Source organism: Cricetulus griseus, chromosome 2 (assembly GCF_003668045.3).
Source record: "Cricetulus griseus strain 17A/GY chromosome 2, alternate assembly CriGri-PICRH-1.0, whole genome shotgun sequence".
Taxonomy (NCBI): Eukaryota; Metazoa; Chordata; class Mammalia; order Rodentia; family Cricetidae; genus Cricetulus; species Cricetulus griseus.
This window is the reverse complement of record NC_048595.1, coordinates 117,036,748-117,062,927: the sequence shown is the minus strand read 5'-3', so window position 1 is coordinate 117,062,927 and position 26,180 is coordinate 117,036,748. Positions and strand designations below refer to the sequence as shown.

General features: G+C 40.2%; 2 protein-coding genes across 3 annotated transcripts in view; one reads left to right on the top strand and one right to left on the bottom strand.

The window, feature by feature from the left end:
* The window catches only part of Mms22l (MMS22 like, DNA repair protein), a 110,175-nt gene extending 107,524 nt beyond the window's left edge, over positions 1-2,651 (top strand). For both annotated transcript variants that reach the window (XM_027403446.2, XM_035439945.1), the window contains exons 24-25: positions 1,040-1,207; positions 2,325-2,651. In XM_027403446.2, the coding sequence (XP_027259247.1) occupies positions 1,040-1,207; positions 2,325-2,406 (250 nt within the window). In that variant the 3' untranslated portion in view covers positions 2,407-2,651. The remainder of the gene's footprint in view (positions 1-1,039; positions 1,208-2,324) is intronic.
* A 9,464-nt stretch (positions 2,652-12,115) lies between these two features.
* The window catches only part of Klhl32 (kelch like family member 32), a 177,906-nt gene continuing 163,841 nt past the window's right edge, over positions 12,116-26,180 (bottom strand). The window contains exons 10-12 of the mRNA XM_035438702.1: positions 24,777-24,969; positions 22,625-22,719; positions 12,116-12,423 (exon numbers count right to left, since the gene is read on the bottom strand). Coding sequence (XP_035294593.1) covers positions 12,262-12,423; positions 22,625-22,719; positions 24,777-24,969 — 450 coding nt within the window. The 3' untranslated portion in view covers positions 12,116-12,261. The remainder of the gene's footprint in view (positions 12,424-22,624; positions 22,720-24,776; positions 24,970-26,180) is intronic.

Sequence of the window (26,180 nt, the reverse complement as noted above, 5' to 3'; positions counted from 1 at the left end):
TTCAGGATGCTCAGCTTGTCCTTGGGCTTTTGACTTTAAACTTTTGCTTTAAACACTGAAGCTTCAAAATGCTTGTTTTGGGAAACATGGACTGTATAGGGTAGAAGATACACTCAGCCACACTCCCAGGACCCTGCTTTATCCTTGTAGAGTCTTCTATTAGGGTAATTTCTTTGTGCTTTTTTTTTCTCAAGGTCTCTACCAGCTTGCTTTGCATCACATATCCCTACCTTACCACCATACAATGTGTGATTTGAGGTGTGTTTCTTTTGTTCTGTGTTGTTTCTTCCTCCCATCACATAATTGGCACTTGTCCGCTGTTTCCAATTTCTTTCAGTTTTGATCACTTTATGCTAGTGTGTTCGTGAAAATTCCAAAGCCTTGGGAGGAAAGAAAAGAATCTTGGTTATATATAATTTATCAGGTTAAATGACTTTCATTATACTGATTAGGGAGTGTGGAAATTTTAGTGGGAAAATATATTTTTATTTATAAAGAATTCCTATTCATAATGTCTTGTTCATTTAAAACATGTAAATATGTTATGAATAACTTAACTTCCTGTCCTTATAACTATGTTGACTAATACAGACATATGATGCACTGAACAATAACTAGCAAACTAGATCTTGTGTGCTGGCTTTCACACTCCTCCAGTTACAGTCTGAAGTAGAGAATATCATGAGAAATCCTTGAAATTAGATTTTTTTTACCCCACCTGGTTCTCCCTCTTATCATTTTTCTGTTCTCTGAGGGACAACAAGTTGGGTATCATGACACACACCTATAATCCCAGCATTGAAGGTAACTGAGGCAAAAAGATGGTGAGTTCAAGGTCAAGCCCGACAACATCAAACTACCCCACCCCCGAAAGTTAAGAAAGAAACAAGCAAGCCTTGCCAGCAGTCTGCTTGTAGAGTCTTTCCTCAATCTTAATGAAATGATCCTGCTGTGTTCAGGTTGAAGGTGATTATAATGTACATAACTGGCCCAAGGAGTTGTCTCACATTGGTTTTTAAATTGCCTGTTGTACTTGCAGGCAGTTCATCCAGGACTATGGTATGCAATACAGTTACCAAGTGTATAACATCCTCGAGACAGTAGCAACCCTGAATCAGCACATTGTCACCCACTTGATTCCTACCCTCACTCAGTCTCTGAAGGATTCAGAGCTCAAATGGGGCCTTGGCAGAAACATCGCCCAAAGGTATGTCTGATAATTGTACTATTTTGAGTATCATACAATCCATGTTTTCTCGTTATTACAATAGCTTATTTCCTATTTAGGAAAATAGGGTATTTTCTTTTGAGATGAGAAATGCTTCTACATTGTCAGTTGTATAATGCCTACCCAAGTAGACAGTAGAATGGCTTTGCAGAGGTTACCCATCATTTCCATGTTCCTGCACACATGGCCACCTCAAATCTGCACACCTCACTGGTGCTTATCTTTTCAAAGCAGTGTCCTTAGGGAGAGATGGATTTCAGAGCTTCAGGTGACTTGTCATGTAAAACCCATATTGATTATGACATTAGCTAACTCATGGAGTCCACCTTTGCAGTACAGTAAATGAAAAGGCATACTCTCGAAAACGCTGCTGACTTAGCTTCTGAGCACTTTTCGTGGAAAGACTGGAGTCTTTTGTGGCCATGCATGTTCACAAAAGAGTTGGTTTCAGAGATTCACAATCCCATCCGTACTTAGCCTAATGAAAGAATGTCATGGCAGAATATTTCAAATGCCAGGTACTTTGTGAATGAACCATGAAATTTGGTCACCGTAGACCCTGCCTCTGCCTTCCCTCTCTTCTTACCCTGTTGGAGCCAGGCTCCAGGATTAGCATGGCTTACCTGTTTCTCTACCTACATGAACCCACTCCTTTCTGTAAAGAAAAAAAAAAAATCTCAAATACCAGAAGTACAGAATGCTAGAAACAGCATTGTATTTCCAAGCTGCTATCCAAGTAAGAAGAAGGTAAGGAGTAAAGAAGAAAACAGGGCTTGTGCTGGTATTGTGACACTGGTCTCTATTCTGGCTGTAACACATAACTGTTCTGTGTTTTTGTTGGTGAAACATCTTCTTATTGTAATCATGCCATCATTATCTTTAAGCAGTGTGCCATGAGCACATTTGTTACAGATAGACATTATATTAATTCAGATGGTTAATAATCATTTAACCTTCATTGTGTGTGTGTGAGTCATACTAAGTTTACTCCTTAGATACATGAAGCACTATTTTTAAGTGTTGTGCCAAATCTGCTAGATGGGTTAATAGACATTTATAAATACTTAAGTGTTTTTTTTTTTTTTTCCTTACACAGGGAAGCATATAGCAAACTTTTATCTCACCTAGGCCAGGTGGGACAGGATGAGAAGCAGAGACTGGAAAGTGACAAAACATGATGCTGCCGTTGCACAGACTTCCTGTCTGCAACAACGCTAAAGCTGCTTTGTGCCACCCCAGCTGGGGCTTTAATTAATTGTGTAATGTCATATCACAAATAATTTCCTTTTACCTGCATGTATAAAGTATATAAATAAGGAATAAAGGCTAATTAGTAACTGTATAATAGGATCCTGGAATGTTGTAAAACTCTGCTCTATCTTGAAGAGATTTTTAACTAAATTAAAGACTTTTCAAACCAGAACAGCTTTCTGTGAATGAGTCTTATCCAGTTTGTACCGGTACTCTGTTGAGTTGCTGGTTTGTTCTGTTAACTTTCACATCTTTATTATTTTTTATCATACTCTTCCTTATCCCCCCCTCCCCCCAAGTTACCTTACTGGCCTGTTCTGTTTTACTGTTGAAGGGAAAGTGAGTATAAGGATATTGGCTATGTATGTGTTTCCATTGTTATAAAGCAATGTTAGCAAATAAAACCTTACAGTAATTGTAAGTAGTAAATAAAGGTGTACATAACTCTTAGGACTCATCACTGGTTCGATTGGAGGATTACACCCACCATTTATTTTAAAGTTTTAAAAGTATATCAACAGTAGTTATGTGGACATTCTATAGATAGCTAGATTTTTCTTTATTCATCTTCCAGAATTGTCCTTAAAATGCTTATCAAGGGAGAGGAAATACAGAGACTTTGGAGAAATAATTAATATTCTGGAAGCTTCTCAAAACTATTAGTAAAAGAGAAGTCTGGTCTCTTTCTCTTCTGTGTTCTGTCTGCCTGCCTCTCTCATGTCCCACTCTAACAGGGCCTTTTGCTCCCCCCACATCCCCAACAAACCTCTAAAAAAAAGTTCTCCTTTCTCTTATGACTTAATATCTTATGAAGGCTGCACACTTTACCTGCTGGGCATTGTCCTTCTTTGGCTCCTCTGTTTAGCTGTCTTATGGATGCTCTACACTTTACTTTCTGAGCCTTGTCCAGGCTCATTTCTGTGGTGAGCATCACTAAACACAGAGTTCCATCCAGTGCTGCAGTTAAGAACCTGCATTAGGTAAGCAGGAGGTTTCCTAACTCCATGGACAAAAGAGATGACAAATCCATGAGTAATACATGTAAACGTAGTTTTACTTTACAGACAGGGTTACTGTGTATTCATAACATAGAAGGGAAGTATGTGTGGTGGTTTGAATGACAGTGTCCCCTCTAGGCTCATGTATTTGAACGCTTGGTCCCCAGTAAGGAGGTTTAAGAGATGTGGTCTTGATTGAGAAAGTATGTCCCTAGAAGGGGCTTTGGGGTTTAAAGATTTACGCCACCTCAGTAAGGGTTCTCTGCTTCCTCAGCGCCCTTCTCTGCTGCCATGCCTCCCCTTTCATGGGCTTAGCCCTCTGGAACTATAATCCAAAACAAACTCCCTTCCTTAAGCTGCCCTTTCTCATAGTGTTCACCACAGCAACAGTGCCTTTCAATATTGCTTTTGTTGTTGTTGTTAGAAATTATAAAAGGCATTCCAAAAAAACCCTTGTGGTTGTTGTTCTTTACATGTTTTAACTTTGAAGTGATTTGTTTCCTTTTGGGGACTGTGACTTTTATTATTGTTCTGGTGTTCCCTTGGAAAAACATTTCATGCTTCTAACTCAAAAGGAAATACTGAGGGTGTAGCTCACTTGTAGAATACTTGGCCATCATGCAGCAGGGCCTTGGATTGAGTCCCCGGTAAACAAAAAAGTAATGATGTTTTACAAAAGTTAAAAAGTTTGTTTACAATGCAGTCAGCATTCTTTAGTGAGTGCCTTCCCAGTTCTAATCTCTGAAATCCAAATATGTGTTACATTTATAATTGTCAAATGGTGATTTTTTTTTTCTCCCCAGATCACTTGTCATTACCTCTAACAAATGCTGTGTTGCACTGTTCCCTTCAGCAGCTAAAGCACTTTGACTTCTTGTCTTGGGTGAGAACCTATCCTCAGCCATCGCTATAACCCAAGCGTTCTCTAAGGCAACTCAAAAAGGCTTTTAAAGGGGTTGGCAATATAGCTCAATGCCAGAATGGTTTATATGAGGATCTAGGGGTGTGTGTGTGTGTGTGTGTGTTCTGTATCATAATGTACTGTAGCATAACATAACATGGCATGCCAGAGAGACCCAAGCCAAGGTAATTTGCAAAGGTATTTTACAGATGAGATGTCACCAGTGGCTCAGACCTATAATTACAGAAGTGGGGAAGCATGTTCAGGAGAGTGGTCACTAGCTCTCAACCAGTCTGAGCTAGAGTGAGAACCTGTCTCAAAAACACCAAGAGAAAAGGCAAGGGGATATGTTTTAGAGCATGTGGTTTAGAGTCAAAAACTTGGAGGGGGCGGGGCATGAGAAGCTGCTGCTTACTTCCATGTTTAAAGCATAGGTGCTAAAAATAATTAAGTTTTGTTTTTGAAACTCAGTAACAAGTGATGACTCTAGGTAAAGTGCTAATCCCAGAGGCCTGGGGTCCTGAGTAAGAGTGTGGCCTGGGACAAGGAATCATAGGGTGGGGGGAGGGGAGCAAACAGGTATGAGATCGAATCTCTGAAGCTTGGTAGCTGTAGGTACAGTGAGAGACTCAAAAATGAAGGTGGAGAGCTGTGTTGAAGAAGGCACCCACCTGCCACTGATCTTCACACACAGATGTTTTGTATTTTAATGAATTTAGGTTTGTTTGTTTCAAGATACTTTTCTTCCCCTGCTGAGGATGGGGCTTTGTTTATACAGACTGTGTCCCATATTAGATGCTTTTCTTCACTGTCCCCTTCCCTGTAAAATCTTCAGTGACCCTTCTTCAGTTGGTATTACACTTATCCTTCTGTGGTCTTTGATAGAGTTGAAGACAGTTATGGTTATAGTTTTCTTCAGTTATTATAAAAAATAAGTTATCCTTTTATTTAGACAGTAAAGAGGAGATGATGGGGAATGTGCTGTGTATATTTAGCTTATTGATTGTTAAATAAAATACTGTTTTGCCAATGAGACAGCGAGTTAGACAGGACTAGGAGTCAAAGAAGATTCTGGGAAATGTAGTAGAGAAGTGGTGATCCAGGCAGGAAGTGACATAGCAAGGAGACTCATATTTAAGCGAAGGAGAAACAGGAAGGGCCCCTTTTTCCCCTTGCTCCTCCAGCAGCACAATGTGATCCACCGGCAAGGAGGGACACCAATAAGACGTCTGATAAGATAAGTCTTATAAAATATATAGGTTTATGGTAATTAAGACTGAGCTAGCAGATGAGGAATTCTAGTCATTGGCCAAGCAGCTTTGAATCTAATACAAGTTTCTGTGTATTCATTTGGGCCTAACTCGGGTGGGCGGCTGGCGTAAAGCGCACATGTGGCAGTGGGGCCCGGAGGCTTTTGGCAGAAAAATTTATTGTAACAGAATTCTTGCTACAGAGTCAAAATACGTTCATTCCCATTTTCTGTAAAACAAATTTGACCATGTCTTGACCCATTTTATGGAATTTGACATATTCTAGACCCTATACCCTGACCCCTACCTGATAAGATGTTCAGCCAAATAATTTTGAGATGTTAAGCCAAAAATAACCCCCTAGTTTGGGGGCCAATATAAACCACATTTCATCCTGTGTTCAATGCTGGTTTTTTTTCAACCTTACTTTATGGAGGCAGCCCTGTCTGACAGAAAATAAAGCTTGCTTACTTTGACTAAAAGAATCTGGGTAATGGTCTTTACTCTCATTCAATGGGATTAACATATTTTGGGGGTCTTCTTTCTCTGATCTGAGTGGTAAACTGTTCCTTCCTGTCTCAACATTCTTTTAGTAGTGAACTGATCCCATAGGCTCATAACCTTGTCACTTAAATCTATGTGTAGTGCTAAGTTTTTCTCTACCTCTTTAGTTCAGTGCTTTAAAATCCCAGGACATGACAAGACCACATCTCCTAGTAGTGTCACTCCTATGGGCCTATGGGGGGCCATTTTCATTCAAACCACTACAGAGTGCAAACTGACATCCACAATGGAAATCAGACCTTCTTAGAAAGCTGAAAGTAGGATTAGCGTAAGACACGGCTACCCCACCTCTGGGCATACACCCAAAGGACTCTATGTCCTGCTATAGAGATAGTTGCTCAGCCATGTTCTCTACTACCCTGTTTACAATAGCCAGTGTTCTGGCTGGTTTATTGCCAACTTGACACATGTCAGAGTTATCTGGGAAGAGGAAACTCCATTGAGCAAATACCTCCATCAGATTGCCTGTATGCAAGTCTGTAGTGTACAGCTTTGATTACTAATTGATAGAGGAGGATCCAGTCCACTGTGAACGTTGTCACCTCTTAGTAGGTAGGTGCTTTGGGAAAGTATAAGAAAGCAAGATGAGCAAGCCAATAAGCAGTGTTACTCCATGGCATCTACCTCAGTCCCTGTCTTTCCCTTAATAATGGACTACAACTATAAGCTAAAGTAAACCTTGGTCGTGGTGTACATCACAGCAGTAAAAAAACAAATTCAGACAGCCATGAAATTGACAGTTTCTTTCAAGTTCCTTTTCTCCAGACTTGCACTCAGTTTCATTCAGCCAGCCAGCGTGGCGTACCACCCTTTTCATGAAGCTAAAAATTAATAAATTTCATTTCTATAGAATCTTAATACATTAAACAGGAAGAAAACTGTACATTGTGGCTATGTGAGCATTCCAGTCAAATGCCTACAAAGCATAGGTTGGGGAGGGTATAAGATGATTGAAGAGCAACAGAATGATGAAAATGTTTTATTAGACATTAAGGTTTGGTTTTGATTTAAGCTTCAATTTAATTAGCATCTAACTAGATGGTTTCCATGGGTAAGAAAAATCTGAAGAATCATCTGCAAAATACCAATCAATTTGCACTAGGAGGATTTCATAATTTTAAACATCGTTATATCATTTTTTTTCCTAAGTAAAATCTTGTTGTGCATGATAGGTCAGTGATGGGACTCACATACCAAGGTAATCCCATGAGATTATGGCAGATCTATAATGTCCCCAACACTTAGGTCCATAGCTATTGTAATAATACCACAGTGTAATACAGTCAACACAAGTAGTGACAGTGAGACTGGTGAACCCACCGCCCTACCAAACACAGCACATACAACTATGCACAGTACTTCATGACAGATAACTTGGTGCTTTGTGTATTTATTCCCCCTCATTGTTTTAGATTATACACATACTGTATTAAAGTTCTCAGAAAAAAAAAAAAAAAAAAAAACACTGTAAAACAGTATGCCTTATTACACCAGCACCACATATCTGGATGGCGTCCAGAGGCCACAAGTAGTGACTGACTCCCACCCATTGTGTTTTTGTTAGTACATTGATTTGTCCTAAGGATGCTTTTCTCAGAATACTTCCCAGCCATTAAGTGAAGGATGACTGCATTTTACTTGGTTTTCTATCTCACCATTTATTTAAGAAAATTTAAGTATTTTTATATCTTGGACTACTTGATGTTTATTATCCTGTAGCATCTACCAGGCCTTTCCTTGAGTTTAGTGGGTTTTGTTTAGTGGCTTGTTTTGTTTTCTTGGTGATTTTGCTTTGTTGAGATGGGGGCTCACTGTATGAGTTCTGTCTCACTATGTAGCTCAGGGCACACTTAAACTCAAAAATCGTTGCCTTAGGCACCCCAGTGGTAGTATTATAGGTGTGTTTTGCACTGACATCACTTTTTAAAATAAGGATGTCTTTTACCTCTTTTTTTGTTATATGCATATTTGGGAGAGCATACATTAGATAAAAGGACAACTTCCTCCATGTGGGTCCCAGGGATCTAATGCAAGTCTACAAGCTTGGCAATAAGCACATTTGCCATGCCTTTTCTCATTTTAAAGATGGTTGGCTTTTAAATAATACATGGACTTATTTTCATGTATTCTCACAAAAATATCTTTTTTTTTTTTCCGTGTTAGATTTTGTTGATTCTTTGTTTGAGTGTCCTGCTATGTATCCCGGGCCAGCCTTAAACGTGCTTCAGCCTCCCACCAACTACTGGAGTGATGGACTGACAGGTGTACATCAGAGTAAGCACACTCAGTTCTCACAGGGTTAAGATTTTATATAAAGATTGGGGCTGGAGAGATGCCTCGGTGGTTAAGAACACTAACTGGTCTTCCAGAGGTTCTGAGTTCAATTCCCAGCAACCACATGTTGGCTCACAACCATCTGTAGTGAGATCTGGTGCCCTCTTCTGGCCAGCATGGATATAGACAGAACATTGTATATACATAACAAATAAATATATATTTATTAATAAAGATTTTGTATAAAAATTGATATGTTTCGGTGTTTTGGGAAACCCTTGAGGAAATCTGCTTTCTCTGCATCCTACATCTTCTTTTCTGCATTGAACAAAATCAAATGTCTGCCCTTCTTAGAGTCAAATGTATTGCCTAGTCAAGCAAGAGTATAAACAATCAGTTTAGGATTCTAACAAAATAGCATATTGTTTTCTATATTGATTAAATACAAGAGTTGTGTCTTCACTGTGATCATCCATATGGTGAGCTTACCTAATTTGGTACCACATGATTATAATTGACTGATTTTTATTATTTTATTTATGTGTTTATTTGTCAAAGACAGGGTCAGAATCTGTTTCAGGCTAGCTTCTTTGAATTCTCCTGATAGCTAAGAGGGACTTTGAATATTGATCCTCTGACTTCCCCTTCCCAAGCAAAGTGGGATGAAAAGCATGGGGCCCCATAGCTGCAATACTGGAGATGGAACCCCAGGCTTCCTGCAAGCCAGGCAAGCACTCTACCAAACGGCTACAAACCCAGTCTTTACTTAGAACTCTGTTGTGCTGAGTTACCACAGTTTGTTAGATATTATAGATACTATTTTATATGTAGTTTATAGGTTGTTTGCATATGATAAAGTTGAAAGATAGGTATATGAATTTTAACATATGCATTTGCCTTACATTGTGTCAGTGATTATACAATGAAAATAAAGATGAGCCATGTTACCAAGGAAACTGTATCTGATTTGTCCCTATTGCATTTATAATTTGTGGACAAACAATCGAAGGTTTCCATTCCACTTTTGCATAGCTGAAGGGGATGCTACACATTGTGAAGAAAACAAGAATGTAGGAGAAACTGCCATGCAAGTCTACCCAAGCGGCAGGTGCCCAGGCCAGGCTGTATGAGCATGTGTTGTAGCAGGTACTTCCTCGCTGAGTCAAATCTGCCTCTATACCCAGAGAGTGCTGACGAGGAGACACCAATGAGAAAAGGATAAGGCAGCAGAGTCAACTGCCTGAGCCAATGGGAGCTTGGGAGGGGGCATAAAGGCAGGTCTAACTTCCCCTTCTCACCCCCTCCTCCAAGGGGTGTCTGAGCAGGGAAACCCGAAACACAAGAAGGTACAAAAAGTGCCATAATTACAATTTAGTTGGCATTTTATTTTTAAAGATTAGGGGGTTTATTGCATCTTACATTGTAGATAGAAAGCCATGTCTTTGCTAGCTTTTCCTTTCACAACAGAATGGTGGTTGAAACTTCTTGTTTTATGTTTTAAAGTAAAATCCTCAAGTGATTGATATTTAAATGCTTCAAAGTCTTTTGGTCTTATATGGAAAGTAAAATAGCCTCTAATTTGGAGGAATGAAAATAGAAGATAAATTACTATTCAATGCTACACTTGAATAGTGCCTAGGTATATAGTTGAGTATTTTGGATATTTTTGGATGGGATTTGCTTTTAATATACACTAAATATAATTTCATAGATTTTTTCATCATTGCAGATGATTTTGAGGAATGAGATCCAATTGTGAAATCTCGTTCTTTTTTTTTCTTTTTAGTAAAAGCAGTGTGATAGTTTTGATGCTGTTCTTTGATTGTAGATGTGAAGAATATGTCCACACTCTGCAAAAGTGTACCATGAAGGCCATCAAGAAGAAATTGGTAGTTTATGCTGGCTTAAGTGAATGGTTAGAAATGAATACAGAGAGTCTAAGATTTTCAGTTCAGTTAGCTCATTTTTAAGCCATTTACTTTCCTTCGGGGTATAGGACCTGGGGACATAGCTATTTTTTTTACACCATTATTTATTTAATGGTTTTACAAGGAAAAAACTGCTAGAGAGAAGATTCATATATCAAATAATAAGGTCAGTAAGTCTGAAACACTTGCTATTTGGGTCTGTGTTGCAAGAATTCAGGAGGGCAGGAACACACTTTCCTGACAGAACTTGTAAGTTTCTTTCTGAAGGCTCATAGGCAGCTTTTAGAAGTGTTTTCACCACCTCTCTGCACCAACTGTCCCTGCTCTGTCTGGAGTTATGTTTGTTACTGTTCCTCTTCACCCTTTCTATCACTTCTAGTCCTTTATCCCAGTGACCAGATCATCTGTGTTTTTAGAACAGTGTTTTAGGTATCTTACAACAGTGCTTATAGTTAATGAATTTGCTAATGTAAACAAATTATTTTATTTGGGAGGATCATGAGTTGGAGGCCAGCATGGCTACAGAGCCAATCAAAGCCACCCTGAACAAAAAGAAAATGATTACTTTTTCATTTACTTATGATGATTAAAAAAAAACAAAGTGGTTACACGAGTAAAACAGACAATTTCTATGACATAAGCACTGTTGAAATGGCTGAACAGCCTTTTAATAAAAATGACCTCAATTCTTGGCAAGATTAGAAAAAACAAACACGTTGCATTTATGTTAAAGTGTAATTATCAAGATAATTTGTTTTACTTTTAGTTGTAGATAAAGCAAACCCAAAAATCTAGACTAAAAGAAGAACTGTGCATTATTAAAAGTGGTGGTAATGAAACAATGTATTGGCAGTGGTGGAGAATCACACAAGTACTCAAGGTTGACATGGCCTTTAATAATTCTAATGGAAAATGTCCATTAGAACTGCCATTTCTCAGTTCAGACTTACATCACAGCCTTCTATGTTGCCAGAGTTAGTACAGCTAACTTTTCTAAACTTAAAATGAGGCATTTAAGAGAATTCTCTCAGGCAAGAATCTGTACAAGCTTAGGGATCTTTGGTGTTCCTAGACAGGATAGGTACAGTGTCTTTCTGCTATTTCCAGTCTCATTTATCCCACAGGACATGGTTCGGTGACTGGGTGGTTCTAAAGACAGTAAAACACCTTAGAATTTGAGTAACTTTATTTTCTTAGGCAAGGTTCTGAGCATTAGCTTAATTCTCAAAAATTCTTTTCAGTTCCGGTGGAAATCAGAAATGATCCTCCTTCAAGGGGGGAGAAACCTAAGCCTTGTAAAGTTCTGACAGGAGGTCAGAGTAAGCAGGCTTCGTAACTCTAACTTTCCCAAGCCCGTTGCTCCCATCACCTTGAATAAAGTATGGCATTTGAAGCTCATGATGTTGCCCTGCTGACCCTCTTCTGAGGAATGCCAAACTTTGAAAAATGACACTCTGATGTCCCAGTCTTAAAAGGCGGAAGTACGGAAAGGTCATGAGAAAACCTATGCCACCTGTGAAAGGTGCATTACTATCGGTGTCTCGTGATCCTGGATGGCGCTGATTAGCACAGGACACAAGGAAGTAATGTTTTAAAGACCCACAAAACAATAATGTGCCAGTAGGATGGCATTAAGGTGCACCGCAACAAGAGTTACACATACTGTATGTTAACATACACCGAAAAGAAGTGACGAGTTCTCCACAGTATGTTTTAGAAAATTGGTTTTTTTGCTAGAATTTATCACAAGTTGAGACCTGTAAAACACGACGGGGGAAGCACTGAGCGCTGAGGAGGTTTCTGCCCTGTACCCAGATGCCAAGTTTTCAATCCGGGCTCCTGCTGATGCTGTCAAACAGCTGGCTTTTCAGATCGTGCCAATCCTGTGGTGAGGCACCTGAAGAGTCTGGAGGTTCGGGCACGTGAAATACGGAGCCGGAAGGAAGCACGCTGCTATCCCATTCGAAGCAAAGGGAAGGGTAGGTCCATAGAACACCTCCTCTTTGCCTTCTCTGCTTACATCCAATACCTACACCAAAAGAGGGCAGGAGTTACTCGAAAAACGCATATAGGTGAGCAAAAACAGCCCCTGAGGCATTACTGTTTTTCTCACTGTGTATATTAGTTACTTTTCTGTCACTGTGATAAAGAATGACCAAAAGAAATCATGACCAGTATGCCACACAGGCTTGTCTAGAGACCAGTCTTACAGAGATATTTTCTCAATTATGGGTCCTCTTCTAAGATAATTTTAGCTTATCTCATGTTGACAAGAAAAAAAATAAAAAATGAAAACAAAGTAACTGGCCCTTTTCAAGCTGACACACAAGCATAGCACTATTTAACTATATTACTTCGTTGTTGATCCTTAAGATTGCATGTTATGCCAATATCTCAATATAAAATGCACTCCAAACTTGTAGAATCCTGCAGTCTTTAAAAATTCAAACACTCTAAAAGTTTAGTCTCTAAGGGTTCAAGGAGAATTCCTGTGGGGACACCCAGATTCTCATAGGGAAGGGGAAATAAAAGAGAGTTTGTGAGTGGACTGAGGGCGGGTGGGGGTGGGAACATGAGTGACCAGGTTGCAGGGTACAGGGGTTGCTGAGGGGGCCTGCTGAGGATGCATTTTGGGGTTTGGTGGAGGCCTGGCGCAGGGCGATCTCCCAAAAATCTATGGGGAGGACCCCAGGTTAGACTCCGTGTAATAGTGCATATGTAGCCTGAACTGGCTGTCTCCTATAACCAGATTAGTGCCTGGCCCAATTGTCATCAGAGAGGCATCCATCATTCAGCCACTGGTGGAGGCAGATGCAGAGATTCACAGCCAAACATTAGGTGGCCTTCAGGAATCCTGTAGAGGAGGCAGGGAAAGGAGTGTAGGAGGCAGAGGGTCAAGGACACCACAGGAAGGCTCACACAATCAATTTACCTGGGCTCATAGAGGCTGGCAGAGACTGAACCAACAACCAGGGAACCTGCATGGAACTGACCTAGGCACTCTGTATGTTTGTTACAGTTGTGTAGTTTGTTCCTCTTTGGGGACTCCTAACAGTGGGAACAGGGGCTGTCTCTGACTCTTTACTGACTTTTGGAACCCTACTTCTCATATCATTAGGTCACCTTGCCCAGTCTTAATACATGAGGAGGTGCTTAGTCTTACTATAACTTGATATGCCATGTTTTATTGTTACTCATAGGAGACCTTCCCTTTCCTGGTTGGAGATGGAAGAAGAGAAGATTGGGGGGTGTGAGGGGAAATGGGGGGAGATGGATTAGGAGAGGAGGATGCAGGGTGTGGGGAGACTTCCATCAACATGTAAAACAAATAAATAAATAAATAAAAGCCCAAACTATCTCACAGTTCAAAGTCTCTTTGAAATATCCAAAGCTTCTAAACTGGGCTTCTGTAAAATCAAAACACAAGTTGAACACTTTCTTACTCCAAGAGGGAAGAACCAGGGCACAGCCACATTCAAATCATAGCAAGACCAAAGTCCAGCAGTGTAAACAGCTTAATGTACTACACCTGGGACTCGAAATCTTCTACGCTCTAAGTGTTTCCATTTCTCTAGCTCTGGTATTTGCAGCACACACAGCTTGTCTCATGGGGCCAGGCTGCCTCCATCCCACAGCTGCCGCTGTCCTTAGCAGTCATCTCATGGTACTAGCATCTCCAAAGTGCCAGGGTCTCCACTGTAACTGGACTGTAGCCTCTTCTGAGCTCTCTTAAAGGACCCTGACTTCTGCCACATGGTGCCAGGTCTCAACGTCTATCCCTTATCCCTCCAGTCCTGGTGCTTCTACTGCAACTGAAGCTGCAACTTTGCCAATGTCCTATCCTGTCCTCTCACAGGCAAAACCTCAGCTGCTTTCAATGACTCTTCCATAACTTCAAAACCAGTACCACCTGAGAAACTTTTTTTTGGGTGGGGGGATTCAAGACAAGATTTCTCTGTGGCTTTGGAGGCTGTCCTGGAACTAGCTCTTGTAGACCAGGCAGGTCTCGAACTCACAGAGATCTGCCTGCCTCTGCGTCCTGAGTGCTGGGATTAAAGGCATGCATTACTGCCTGGCCTTAAATCAGTGTTAATTTCTCAGCTCCAGCTAAGCAGAATTAATTGTCCCCAAAAAATAAAGGTTCAGATCCTGGTTCTGCTCTCTTGTTAATCTTCATCCCTCAGCTGACCAGAACCATGGGTTCTTAACTCAAAACATCCAGTGACTTGATAGAGTCTGTGAGGGACTCTGAAACTTCACAAGCCAGGCTTCCATCATCTATACTGCTCTCAGGTTTATCCTTTTAGCTCCCACAACAGATCTCTAAGCTCTGATGAATAGTCAATGCCTTTTCTAGCCCTAAGTGCAAACACCACATTCCTCCTGAAAACACATGGTCAGGTCTGTCACAGCAATATCCTCTGCACCTGGAACAAATGGGTTTCTGCCACTGTGATAAGACACCATGACCAAAAGCAATCTGGGGAAGAAAGGGTTGATTCTGGCTTATAACTCTTCTTATGTTAGACTTCATCATTGAGAGAAGTTAGGCCAGGAAACTGAAGCACAAGTCGTGAAGGAATGCTACTTGCTGGATTGCTTCCTCCTATGGCTTGCTTGGTCTGCTTTCTTATGTACACCAGGACCACTAGACCAGAGGTGGAACCACCCAGAATGGCCTGGGACCTCCCACATCAATCACTAATTAAGGCCAGTCTTAGGGAGGCATTTTCTCAATAGAGGTTCCCCCTTCTCAGATAACTCTAGCTTGTGTCAAGTTGACAGAACAAAATACCTTCTCATACTTCTTCTGTCTACAACTCCTCAGGTTCTTCCCCCCAACCCCATAGAATGCTAACTTACCTCCAGGACCTAGACAATTGATCATATGAAAGTATGAACTGCTTCCCAATAACCAAACCATGATTGTTATCCTTTTTCCTTCAGTGCCCTTGTTGGTTTCAACTGCTCATCCTGAGGGATTCCCTCACCTACTCCCTCTCCTTGAAGGACTGGTTATTTTCTCTGCCATCAATACAGACATAGCAGCATGCCCTTCTCCAGCCTGTTTCCAACAGCTTTAAAAGGATTTCTTATAGCCTAGATGAAAACAACCACCTATAGCCTAGCAGTTTCCCCCAGGGGCAAAGCCTTCCATCTTGGAGGGAAACTTCTGTAGGCACAGGATATAACAGGGAAATAAAACAACAGGATATTTTATGGAAGGATGTATACATGGAGGTGAGACAATGGGATATTCTGTGAGAAGTGGAAACACTTTCACCCTGAAGGGGAAGCTTCTTAAAACAGGAAATAATCAACTCCAAATGACTTCTGAGACAGAATCACTCCAATCCAAGGCACCTACTCCACCCAGGTATCTTGATCATTCTAAAGTCATTACGTGTACAGCATTGGTCTACCCACCAACAATGGTAGAAAAGCCACCAACTAAAAAACACCCCCAGGGACAGGTGGCTTATGTATGGCAACCTATACAGCTGAAGGATCTTAAGCATGCAGGCTGAATATGATGACCATATACTGTCCCCATGCAAGAAAGCAGCAATAAACGTCTGGGATAAGGTTCCTGAGCCAGGGGAACAACTGGAAGCTTATACCAAAATAGAACAGGGACCAACAGAACTATTCCAGGACTTCTTAGACCAGTTGACCAGAGCGGTAGAATTACAAGTAACAGATCCAGCAATAAGACATTCAATTGTGTATACAATAGCTTATGACAATTCAAACCTAATATGCAAAAGAATACTTTTGCCTTTAAAAATCAGATCAGCTCCGCTAAAAGAATGGGTTTTGCATACAGCCCACATTGATGCTGGAGCCTGGGCAGGAGAAGCTATCCCAAGAAGTTTCAAAAGGCAGCAGGAGATTGAGAGTCCCAGAGATGATGACAGAAGGGCTTGGGAAGGGGAAACACCTTGCAGGGATCAATATAGGTACCAAGAGGCCAGGGTTCATCACTACTATGAACCAGGACCTCATATAGGAAGAGCCCACTCCAGAAGACCATGAAAGCATCAGGAACCTAGATGTTTTAGCTGTGGCAGAATGGGACATATTAAGAGAAATTGTAGACATGGGAATTCTAACAATGCCTCATACAAAAGGCCACCGCCTTCGGGATTATGTAGAAGATGTGGTAAGGGCAGACACTGGACCAATGAATGTAGATCAACCAGAAACATACAAGGAAACCCTTTATAATTGGCATGCTAGAAGCTCAGAATTTCATTAAAACACCATGTAAATAGCAAAGGTTTAAAAACAGATTTTTCCATCACATGGCAACAAGTCAAGGAGATAGTAAAAAGTGCCCTACCTGTTCATTCTATAATCAAGTTCCATTACCAGCAGGCAGTAATCCCAAGGATATACATAGAAGTGAAATTTGGCAAATGGATGTGTTCACTTTCCAGAATTTGGAAATTTAAATTATGAACACCATACTATAGACACATTTTCAGAGTTTCAATGGGCCACTGCTCTTAGCTCTGAAAAAGCCAATTCTGTTATCACACATATTAGAGGTAATGGCCATTATGGGTATACCTGCACAAATAAAAATTTGACAATGCTCCAGGAAATGTCTCCAGCAAATTGGAACAGTTTTTCAAATATTGTAACATAAAGCTTGTGACCAGTATACCACACAATCCTACAGGACAGGCAGTGGTTGAGAGATCTAATAGAACACTAAAGGAGATGCTCCATAAACAGACTGGGGGAACAAAACCCCACAAATACAGGTTGCATAATGCTTTATTGACACCAAACTTTCTTATTGCCAATGAAAAAGGACAAACAGCTGCAGAAAGACACTGGACTACAGAAAAAACTGCTGAACTGAATCAACCAGTATACTTCAAAGATGTACTAACCTCTGTATGGAAGCCTGGACATGTGTTACGTTGGGGTAGGGGTTTTGCATTGGTTTCCACAGGAGAAGAAAAACTGTGGATACCATCAAAGTAGATCAAGATTCGAGTTGAAAAAGACAAACCTCTCGACAAGGACAAGTGACAGGTATTTACCGAGGTATATCTCATAAACTAAATAGAAACCTCCCAAAGGAAAGGGAAGTGTTTTATTTCTATCTTCACAGGAAAACTCATCTCCAGAAAGCCAAGAACACTACATGGGTAGATGCTTAAGAAGAAAAGGTAGTTATAACCATCAAACAAAAGGAATGTGCCATATGGTAAACTTTACAGCTGTCTCTCAGAGAACTATTTCTCTTTATTTCCTAGTCCCTATTCAATTAAACCATTGCTGGATTTAGATGTGGATTTGGCTTTCCTCCTCTAAAATCCAAGCACGTTATTTAACTAAACTTTAGAGTTTCTGTATTGTATCAAGAAGCCAATTGATGTAATACAGAATAAAAGAAGAATTTGGGGACTATCTTTGTCTTTTCTTGGATCTTTCTTTCAAGGTGTACACCCTCTCATAATCGTTATTCTCCCATGGTTGCCTTTCCCAGTATGTGTACATCACAAGCAAACATTTCTCTGCTAACTGTTTATGTTTGAGTCCCACACAGCCAATGAAGACCTGCCTTACAGCAATTCCTGGACACCCTGGAAAGAATATGGGCCACACCTCCTCGACTGCACTGGATCCAACTGACACTCCAGCCAGAGGTTCGGGTACTGACTTCTATCAAGTTGAGGAGTTCAAGCGAGATCTTCAATCAAGCAAATCTCATCTAACATGGACTGGATACAATTCATTCAAGACTTTTACTATACTAACATTTTCTTCCTACAGGACCCCACAAGGCTATCATCGTCCCATTTCAGCAGGAAGTAACTTGGAGGATGCTACCCCCCCTTTCCCCATTGCTGTCACTTAGGACAGTGTATATAGCTAGTTAGGGAAAGCTTCCTATTGTTTATGGTTGGGATTAGAAGGAGGTGTTCAGGCTTGGACACCTCTTTCAGATGATTTTAGTGTTTAGTTAAAATAGATAGTTAGGATGTGACATAAGCAGATTGTTGTATCTTCTTATATTTCACCTTTATGATTGTTAATTTTGGATACTTGACACTGTTAAGTTTTAATCCTCTTTTTGACTAAAAGGGAAATTGTAGGGGAACCTATAGCCATGCCTGCTTAGGGGCTGGCTACAGGTCTGCCTGACCACGCCTGCGAGGGTGTGGTCATGGTGACATAGAGTTTCAGTTGGCTGGGTTTCACTTTCAGTTTTGGCACCCTTTCAGCTTGTGTACAGACTGCTGCCATGCCGGCTGGCTAGGTTGCTCTGTAAGTAAGGCTTTTCCCTATTAAATACCCTTATATTTCTACTTGGCTCCATATTGGCAATTTCCCACTATAGTATTCATCACCTAATCTCCTTTAAGTCACCAGGGGCTCAACATGGAACCATTTCAGCCCTCTTCTTTCCCTTTTGTTCCCTACAACTAGTCCAGCCTGGAAGTGAATAGCTGGCTCTTGTTCCTACTCTAGAGCCCCCTCTGCAGGCCTTTTCCTGAATAACTCCTTGCTGTTCTTGAATGGTTCATTCCTTTTATGGTTCCTTGCCAAATATTTATCAAAACCATACAAGGTTAAGTACTGCCTTCAATTTACAGAGAAGAAAACAGAAAAATTAGGGGACTTTTTTTTTCTCAAGGTAGCTTGGCTGTACATGGTGGATCTAGCCAGTATTTTCATCCATGGATGTAGCCCAGAAGAAAAAGGACTTAGTGCTTTTCCCCAAATGAATACATTTTTAAAAGTCAAAGTAACAGTGAGGTAATCACCCTGAGAGCCTCTGGTGGTATGCTGGGCCAACAGTGACTGCATGTGTTAAGCAGATGTAATGTATTTAATCTGGGAAGGAGAAAGAAAGCTTTTTGGCAGATTTTCTCCAAAGCACGCCCCTGTAAACTGGCAGAAAGAAGACGTGTGGGAAATGGCGGTGCCAGATTGGCAGCATATCCTCCAGCCACAAGGAAGTGAGAGTAAAAGAGGACAACAGTAGAATAATCTGGAAACAGAAGAATCACCTGCATCCTCACAGCTGCCCATATGTACTAGTCACCCCAGGCACACCAGATTAGAGTCAGGCGGCATGCCAGACATCCCCTCCCATCATGCCCACAAAATTAATAAGAGGGCTTTCACTTTTATATTTTGCAGGGTCTATTTCCAGTGATTGTATTACTCATGCTTCTCAACCTAAATATTTAAACAAATACTAACATAAGCTTCCCAGCTTCCCTCTGTCTGCACTGTCCTTACAGTGAACAGAGTAGCATATGCTAACTTGGTAGTAGTTGAAATGGCTTCTCAGGTAATTCACCCCAGGTGACTAACCCCCACAAATGACTGTTAAATGAACCTGGATTAGAGGTCAGAGGACAGTCTGCTGAAACAAGAATATTGGCTGGTATTTTTAAAGAAAAAAAAAATAGTTCTGGGTATTAATTAGAGAATCTCTGAACTATTTAACTATAATCTTCATTAATCAGTCCTGTTATTAGACTACTGGTTTATAAATTATTCTTTGATTATGAGTTATTGTGGTTTGTGACAAAAAATTAAACTTTTATAGTTTTAGAGTATGGGATTGTCACCACAACTCTGTAATTTTCAATGTGTTCTATAATTAGGAACTTAAACTGTTTAACCAACATTTTCTCATGGTCACCATTCCTGTCTTCCATTGTCTTGCTTCTCCATAGGGTATTATTCTTCCAGCAGGTACTAATAATGCTAGGGAAGCAGCCTGCTTTTAAACACTTAGCTGGTCTTTCCATCAATTACTATGTTACTGTTGATACATGAAAATAAACAGATCTGCAGTCAGCAGCAAAGCAGAAATGTTTGAGCCTTAGTTAAGATGAGAAGATACCCAGAAATTAGTTGCCAATAGCTGGAATGCAAGATATATGATAGAGAAAGCTATCAATGGGGCTAGAGAGATGGCTCAGAGGTTAAGAGTGCACATTGCCCTTGCAGAAGACCAAGTTCTCTGTAATGCCAGATTCAGGTAAATCAATGCCTCTAGCTTCTGTGAACCTACGTACCCACATGCTTAGAGGCTCATATACATGTATACATACATACATACATACATATATGCATACATGCACACAATTTAAAAATAAACCTTTAAAATGCTATTATCTGTGAAGACTTTGTTTACAAACATCAAAGTCACAAACTACATGCTGATATGGACACATCTGTTAATTGTGAGGGGCTCTTATAAAAGTCTATTAGGCTAGAGACATGGCTCTGTGGATAAAGGACTTGCCCTGAAAGTGTGAAAATCAAAGTGCACATCCCCAGAACCCATGTAAAATTCAGACTGGTGCACAGCCAATTGGAATTCCTGCACTTGGGAGGCAGAGATGGGATCCACCCCCAAGCTGCTTTGCTAGCCACGTCTCGGGAGAAGGTGATGATGTTGGTTATGTCTAGGTGATTTGGGGACTCACATTTTTCTACGGTATTATTGTTTTCCAGTCATTACCTTGCTCTCTTTATTATTTTCTACTTTGAGTTTAAGATTCATTTCCTAGCTTGTTAAACTACAGGTATCCCACATTTTGCTGCATACTGCTTGTGTTATTACAACCCTCTAATGCTCTTTGTTTCACTATGGCTTTCAACGCAGTTCTATGGCAGTGTGTTTCATTATTTACAGCTATGGAGAGTTTACATTTTGCATTTTGTTTAGTTCAAATTTACTTTCATTTGTATTAGCATTCCATAAAACAATTTTTTAGATCTCCCCCCTGAACTTTATGTAAAGCATGACTGTGTTTTATGAACATTCCCTGAGTACTTAGGTAAATGAATTCTAGCTATTCGATGCAAAGCTTGGGTCTAGTCAACCAAAGATGGCAAACACACTTTTTATATCTACTTCATCTCTGAATAACAGAAATATGCAAGATCCTCAGGGAAACCTGTGGTGAGACAAACTTAGAGGAGAAAAGATGAATAACACCCTGAAAAAAAAAGGAGAGCTATAACTAACATGATACAGCAAGTAGACAGTAGACATTAGCAATCTTGAAAGCAAACAACATGGAAAAGTTCCATAACAAGTACATACCACCTTATGAGATACATGCGAATATCCCTTTTGAGGTATAACTAAAAAATAAAAAGGTGGAATTGCCAGGTGTGGTGCTGTATACCTTTAATCCCAGCACTCTGGTGGCTGACAGGCAGATCTTTAGAGTTTGAGGCCATCCTGGTCTATATAATGAGTTAGGCAAGTCAGGGCTGTATAGCGAGACTGTATACTGTCTCAAAATAATAGTATTCCTAATAATAATGATGACGATGGTGGTGGTGATGCTGGAATCATTCTTCAACCATTAAAAATACTAAAACCTTTTTCAAAAGTCTTCCCACAAAAATTAGGTTAAATATATGAATTGTGCCAGATGACACCTTTAATTCCAGAGGCAAAGGCAGGAGGATCTCCGTGAGTTTGAGGCCAGCCTGGTTTACAGAGCGAGTACCAGGACAGGCTCCAAAGATACCACACTGGGAAACTCTGTCTTGAAAATATATATATGATAATATGATAAGTCAGGGCTAAGACATGTCAAGATTTTAGCAGAGAACATGTGAAAAAGAAAAAGGGTAAGAATTACAAAGAACACTAGGAGCTACATATAACACAAAGTGTGTATGGATGCTCTGAGACACCCAGCTGGCATCCTGCCAAAGCCAGATTGCCTGGTTCACTTGTGAAATGTTTGGGCTATTCTTTGGGGCAGAAACTGTCCCATCAGACTCTCCATAGACCACTATTGCTAGAAACCTCTGCCAGGAAGGAAGAATGCCTCTACAGGTGACAATTATAAAAATAAAGAAAATGTAATATACAAAATACACGAAGATTGGACATCTTTAAAATGATTAGAGTACAAAGTGGCTATTGCCAAAGTTTCTTTCCTTTTTAAGTATTAAAAAAGGGGGTAAGCTATTCAATTTCTCCATTTCGGGCATATTTTATAGATGTTTTAAAGTTTGTACTCATTTTAATTTTTTAAAAGGTCTCAATGATCATTTAGTGGGCATCATTTCTAGGACACACGATGTAGACTGCAGTAGCTACACAAAGAGAGGGTCCTTGAGCCTCTTCCTGTACATTAAATATCACCTTCTGCAGCTGAATTGCAAAACATAACCTCACTGAACCACTTGCACAAACTTCAAAAGGAACTTCAACCACTCACCTGGATACAAGCCAGAGGCTCATTTGTCCAAATTGAATATCCACCAACTAAATATATTCTCCCATTGTGGACAGCAACTCCAGATTCATTCTGGCCTAAAGTAAAGAGAATTGAATACAAAGAAAAAAATTCCATTTCTTACATGTTTTAATTAACCCTTTTGCCACTGAGGGATACCATTTTCCCCTGTGGCATATTTGTATACTCCATAGGAATTTTGCAGCAGTTAAGAACTGTCTCCAGAACTAAAATGAATTAGCCACTACTTCTCAAAGAATGAACCTACATCTAGTTAGGACCATGCCAAAATACCTCTTAACGAACACCTTACAAAATGTAGCACTATATATAGTAAGAGTAAGCTATGTAGAACCATTATCCTATATTCCATTAGTTTATGTTGGTGGAAATTATGGATATTGTAGATATGTAAAACATCCATTGTGCTCTATATAGCACTTGTGCTGACAAATATAGACAAGTGCTTAACTTGTAACAACTGCAACAACCCTAAGGCATAGCAGCCATGCCCTCACCCCATGCCTCAAATGAAGACAAACAGCAGATGAAAACAGATGGAGTTGCTAGGCTTCTTCCTTTACATAGTCAACAGTTTTAAGATTATATTAAAGTTCCCAGGCTGAGACCAGCCTGCACAATCCCTAGATACTGACAGGCCAAACTGATGAAAGGGTTCCCCTCCCCTCTCTAAAAAAGAAGTCAGAATAACTCACTACTACACATTCTTCCCTGCAGGCAAGCAGAGAGTGAGAGCCTCTTTTTATTGATGAGCTGACACAGGATTGACTGGAGTAATAAATAAGTCAGAGGCAGAATCACAGATCCAGGGATCTAGGATCTAAGATGCCACTCTACCTGAGAGATCAGAACTTACAATAGGCTTACAAATCATTTCATAAAAAGGGGAGAGCTTGATACAAAGCATCTAAATCCCTGGTTGTGTTCTCAGTGTGGCCTCCCAGCAGCATCTGTGAGTGACTGAATGCCCACTCTGCATATTAAATGTCTTCAAGAACTACTCTAACCTACCATTTACAGTTTGTGATTTTTCTGACCTAAAGCAGCCCTGCAAGGGATGCTGCCATTGGTGGATGTTTGTCATTAGAAGCTGGCCAGAGAGGCAGTTTCCAGCTCCATCTAGGACATCAGAGTAAGTGTGCAATTACTACACTCACTCAGTTCTTTTCTGCGATGAGTAGGCTCCATGTGTCTGATTGCTCTGCAGAAATATACAGGGAGGGATGTGTGGCCTGGAAGGCTCTAAGGCACAAAGCTGTTCTAAAGTCTAATTTCTAGACTGCACACAGACACAATAAACAGCAGTGACAAATAATGAAGACTGTCTGATCTCCCAAGAGATAAAAGAGGACAAGGCATTAAGAAGCTGAACTTGTTGGGGCTGGGGACATGGCTTAGCTGGGAGAGTGCTTGCCTAGCATGCATGAAACCTCAGATTCTATTCCCAGCACTACATACAATTGGACATAGCAGGTCACAGATGAAACCCCAGTAAGAGGGAGGTGGAGCTGAAAGGATCGGAAGTTCTTTGAAGCCTTTCTGATGTACATGAGACCCTGACTTTAAAAGGGAGGGAAACCCTATTAACTCTTTTTGTGCCTTTTCCCTCCTACATGTATCAAAGTTCTCACATGAATATCAATTGACGAAAAGCAAGCTGATAAGCTTCTCTTGGTCATTTGAGAACATACACAAAGGCAAAATAGAAACTAGATTCCCAGTCACCTGAAGAAGCCCCATCTGTAGCTATAAATCATGCATGTCTTCCTGGGTAAAGAAAATACTTTGCATGATCCACTGCTCACATAATATTTAGAGATGTGCTCTAGATGTCTAAGAAACAAGTCTGGGAATGTTTTGAATCTCTATTCTATTTTTATTTTATTTTTATGTGGTTTTTGACTGTGTGTATAGCTGTGTACTTACCACATGTGTTCCTGGTACCCTTGGGGGCCAAAAAGGGGCTTATGATCCCCCAGGACTTGAATTATAGACAGTTCTGCTGCTACCACAGTGCTGGGTATCAAACCTGGGTCCTATAGTAATCTTAACCACCTGGTCATCTCTCCAGCCCCTATTTTTGTTTTTAAATTGCTTAGCCAGGGATACTTGCCAGTCAGCAAGTTGAAATTACAGCGTGTCCACTGGTCAGTGTCAATGTTATAAGAATCTATATGGCGCACAAGAATCCGGTCATTATTGTAGTCTAGGTCATTGCCTCCAAGAACATAAAGTTTCCTCTGGACAGCAGCCATGGAGTGGTAGACCCTTCTCTGTAGCATGGGGCTACGGCTTATCCACTTATTCTGAAAAACAAAAGAAAACAACAAACATTCAGGTGTGTTTGGGTTCAGAAGACCTCACAAATAGCAAAGGTAGTAGTGCCTCACGAGCAATAAAAACACTAATGTCTATCACATCTTATTTGCATATTATTTATGTGTTGAAAGGCATGGGTTTCACACATGAATACAAGAAAGAATTACATAATCCTATCTTGTGGCTTACATTTTAAAAATAAATTTTGGTAGGCTTGCATTTTATCAGGCATTTTGCATTTTATAATGCAATTTTAAAATTTCATGATGCTCAGCTCATAGAAATTACTTAAGCACATGGCCAGGAACAATGTAGAAGATGGTATAATAATCAAAACTGTCTCCATTGAGACTATGTAAGCCAAAATTCATGTGCAGTCTTAAGAAATCCACTGGCCACCCTCCTCCCCCACCTCCTCATCTACACAATGGGGATAATGAAACCTTCAGGACATCCAGCTATGATTTAGAAAATGCCTCACATGTCATAAATGTCTAGTACATGCTCACTGTTTTAAAAATACAGTGTTTGAGGATATTAATCCCAGAACTCCGGAGGTAGATGCAGGCAGATCTCTGTGAGTTCAAAACCAACCTGGTCCATGTATTTCAGACCCGACAGAGCTACATAGTGAAATGGAGTCTTAATAAAAAGTGGAGGAAGGGGAGTATATAAACATTGAGTAATCAAGGTCTCACATAGGTTAGGGTGAAGGTAACTTTCCTACTCTTTCCAAAATTAACCTGAGATCAGAGGATAAGCTAAGATTTGGCTCAGTAACAAACGGTTTCCTTTGTATCTCAGCCCTCTCACACTTTCACACACTTAAAATGATGTCTTTTCCTAATAGGATAGCTAGGTCTAGACATATTTATTTATATTGGTAGGGGGGCAAGCTTTATGTGACAATGTTAAGGAATAGAAACATCTTTCATGTTTGGCTCTAGCTCATCCTCAATAATAGGAATGCTAAGATCAGCCCTCCTTAACATAAGATTCCTATTGAAAATGCAATACAAATTTTAAATTATCTGAGAAGCAACCATGGCTTTACATTTAAATCCCAACTAACCAACTGACAGACAAGCAAGCTGCTTGACAAATCAATAAATAAACCTAACCACTTCCTTTCTCATAGACACTCAGCATATAGGAAGAACCTCATTTCCTTTTTGCCAAGACAAAATTGGACTTGGAC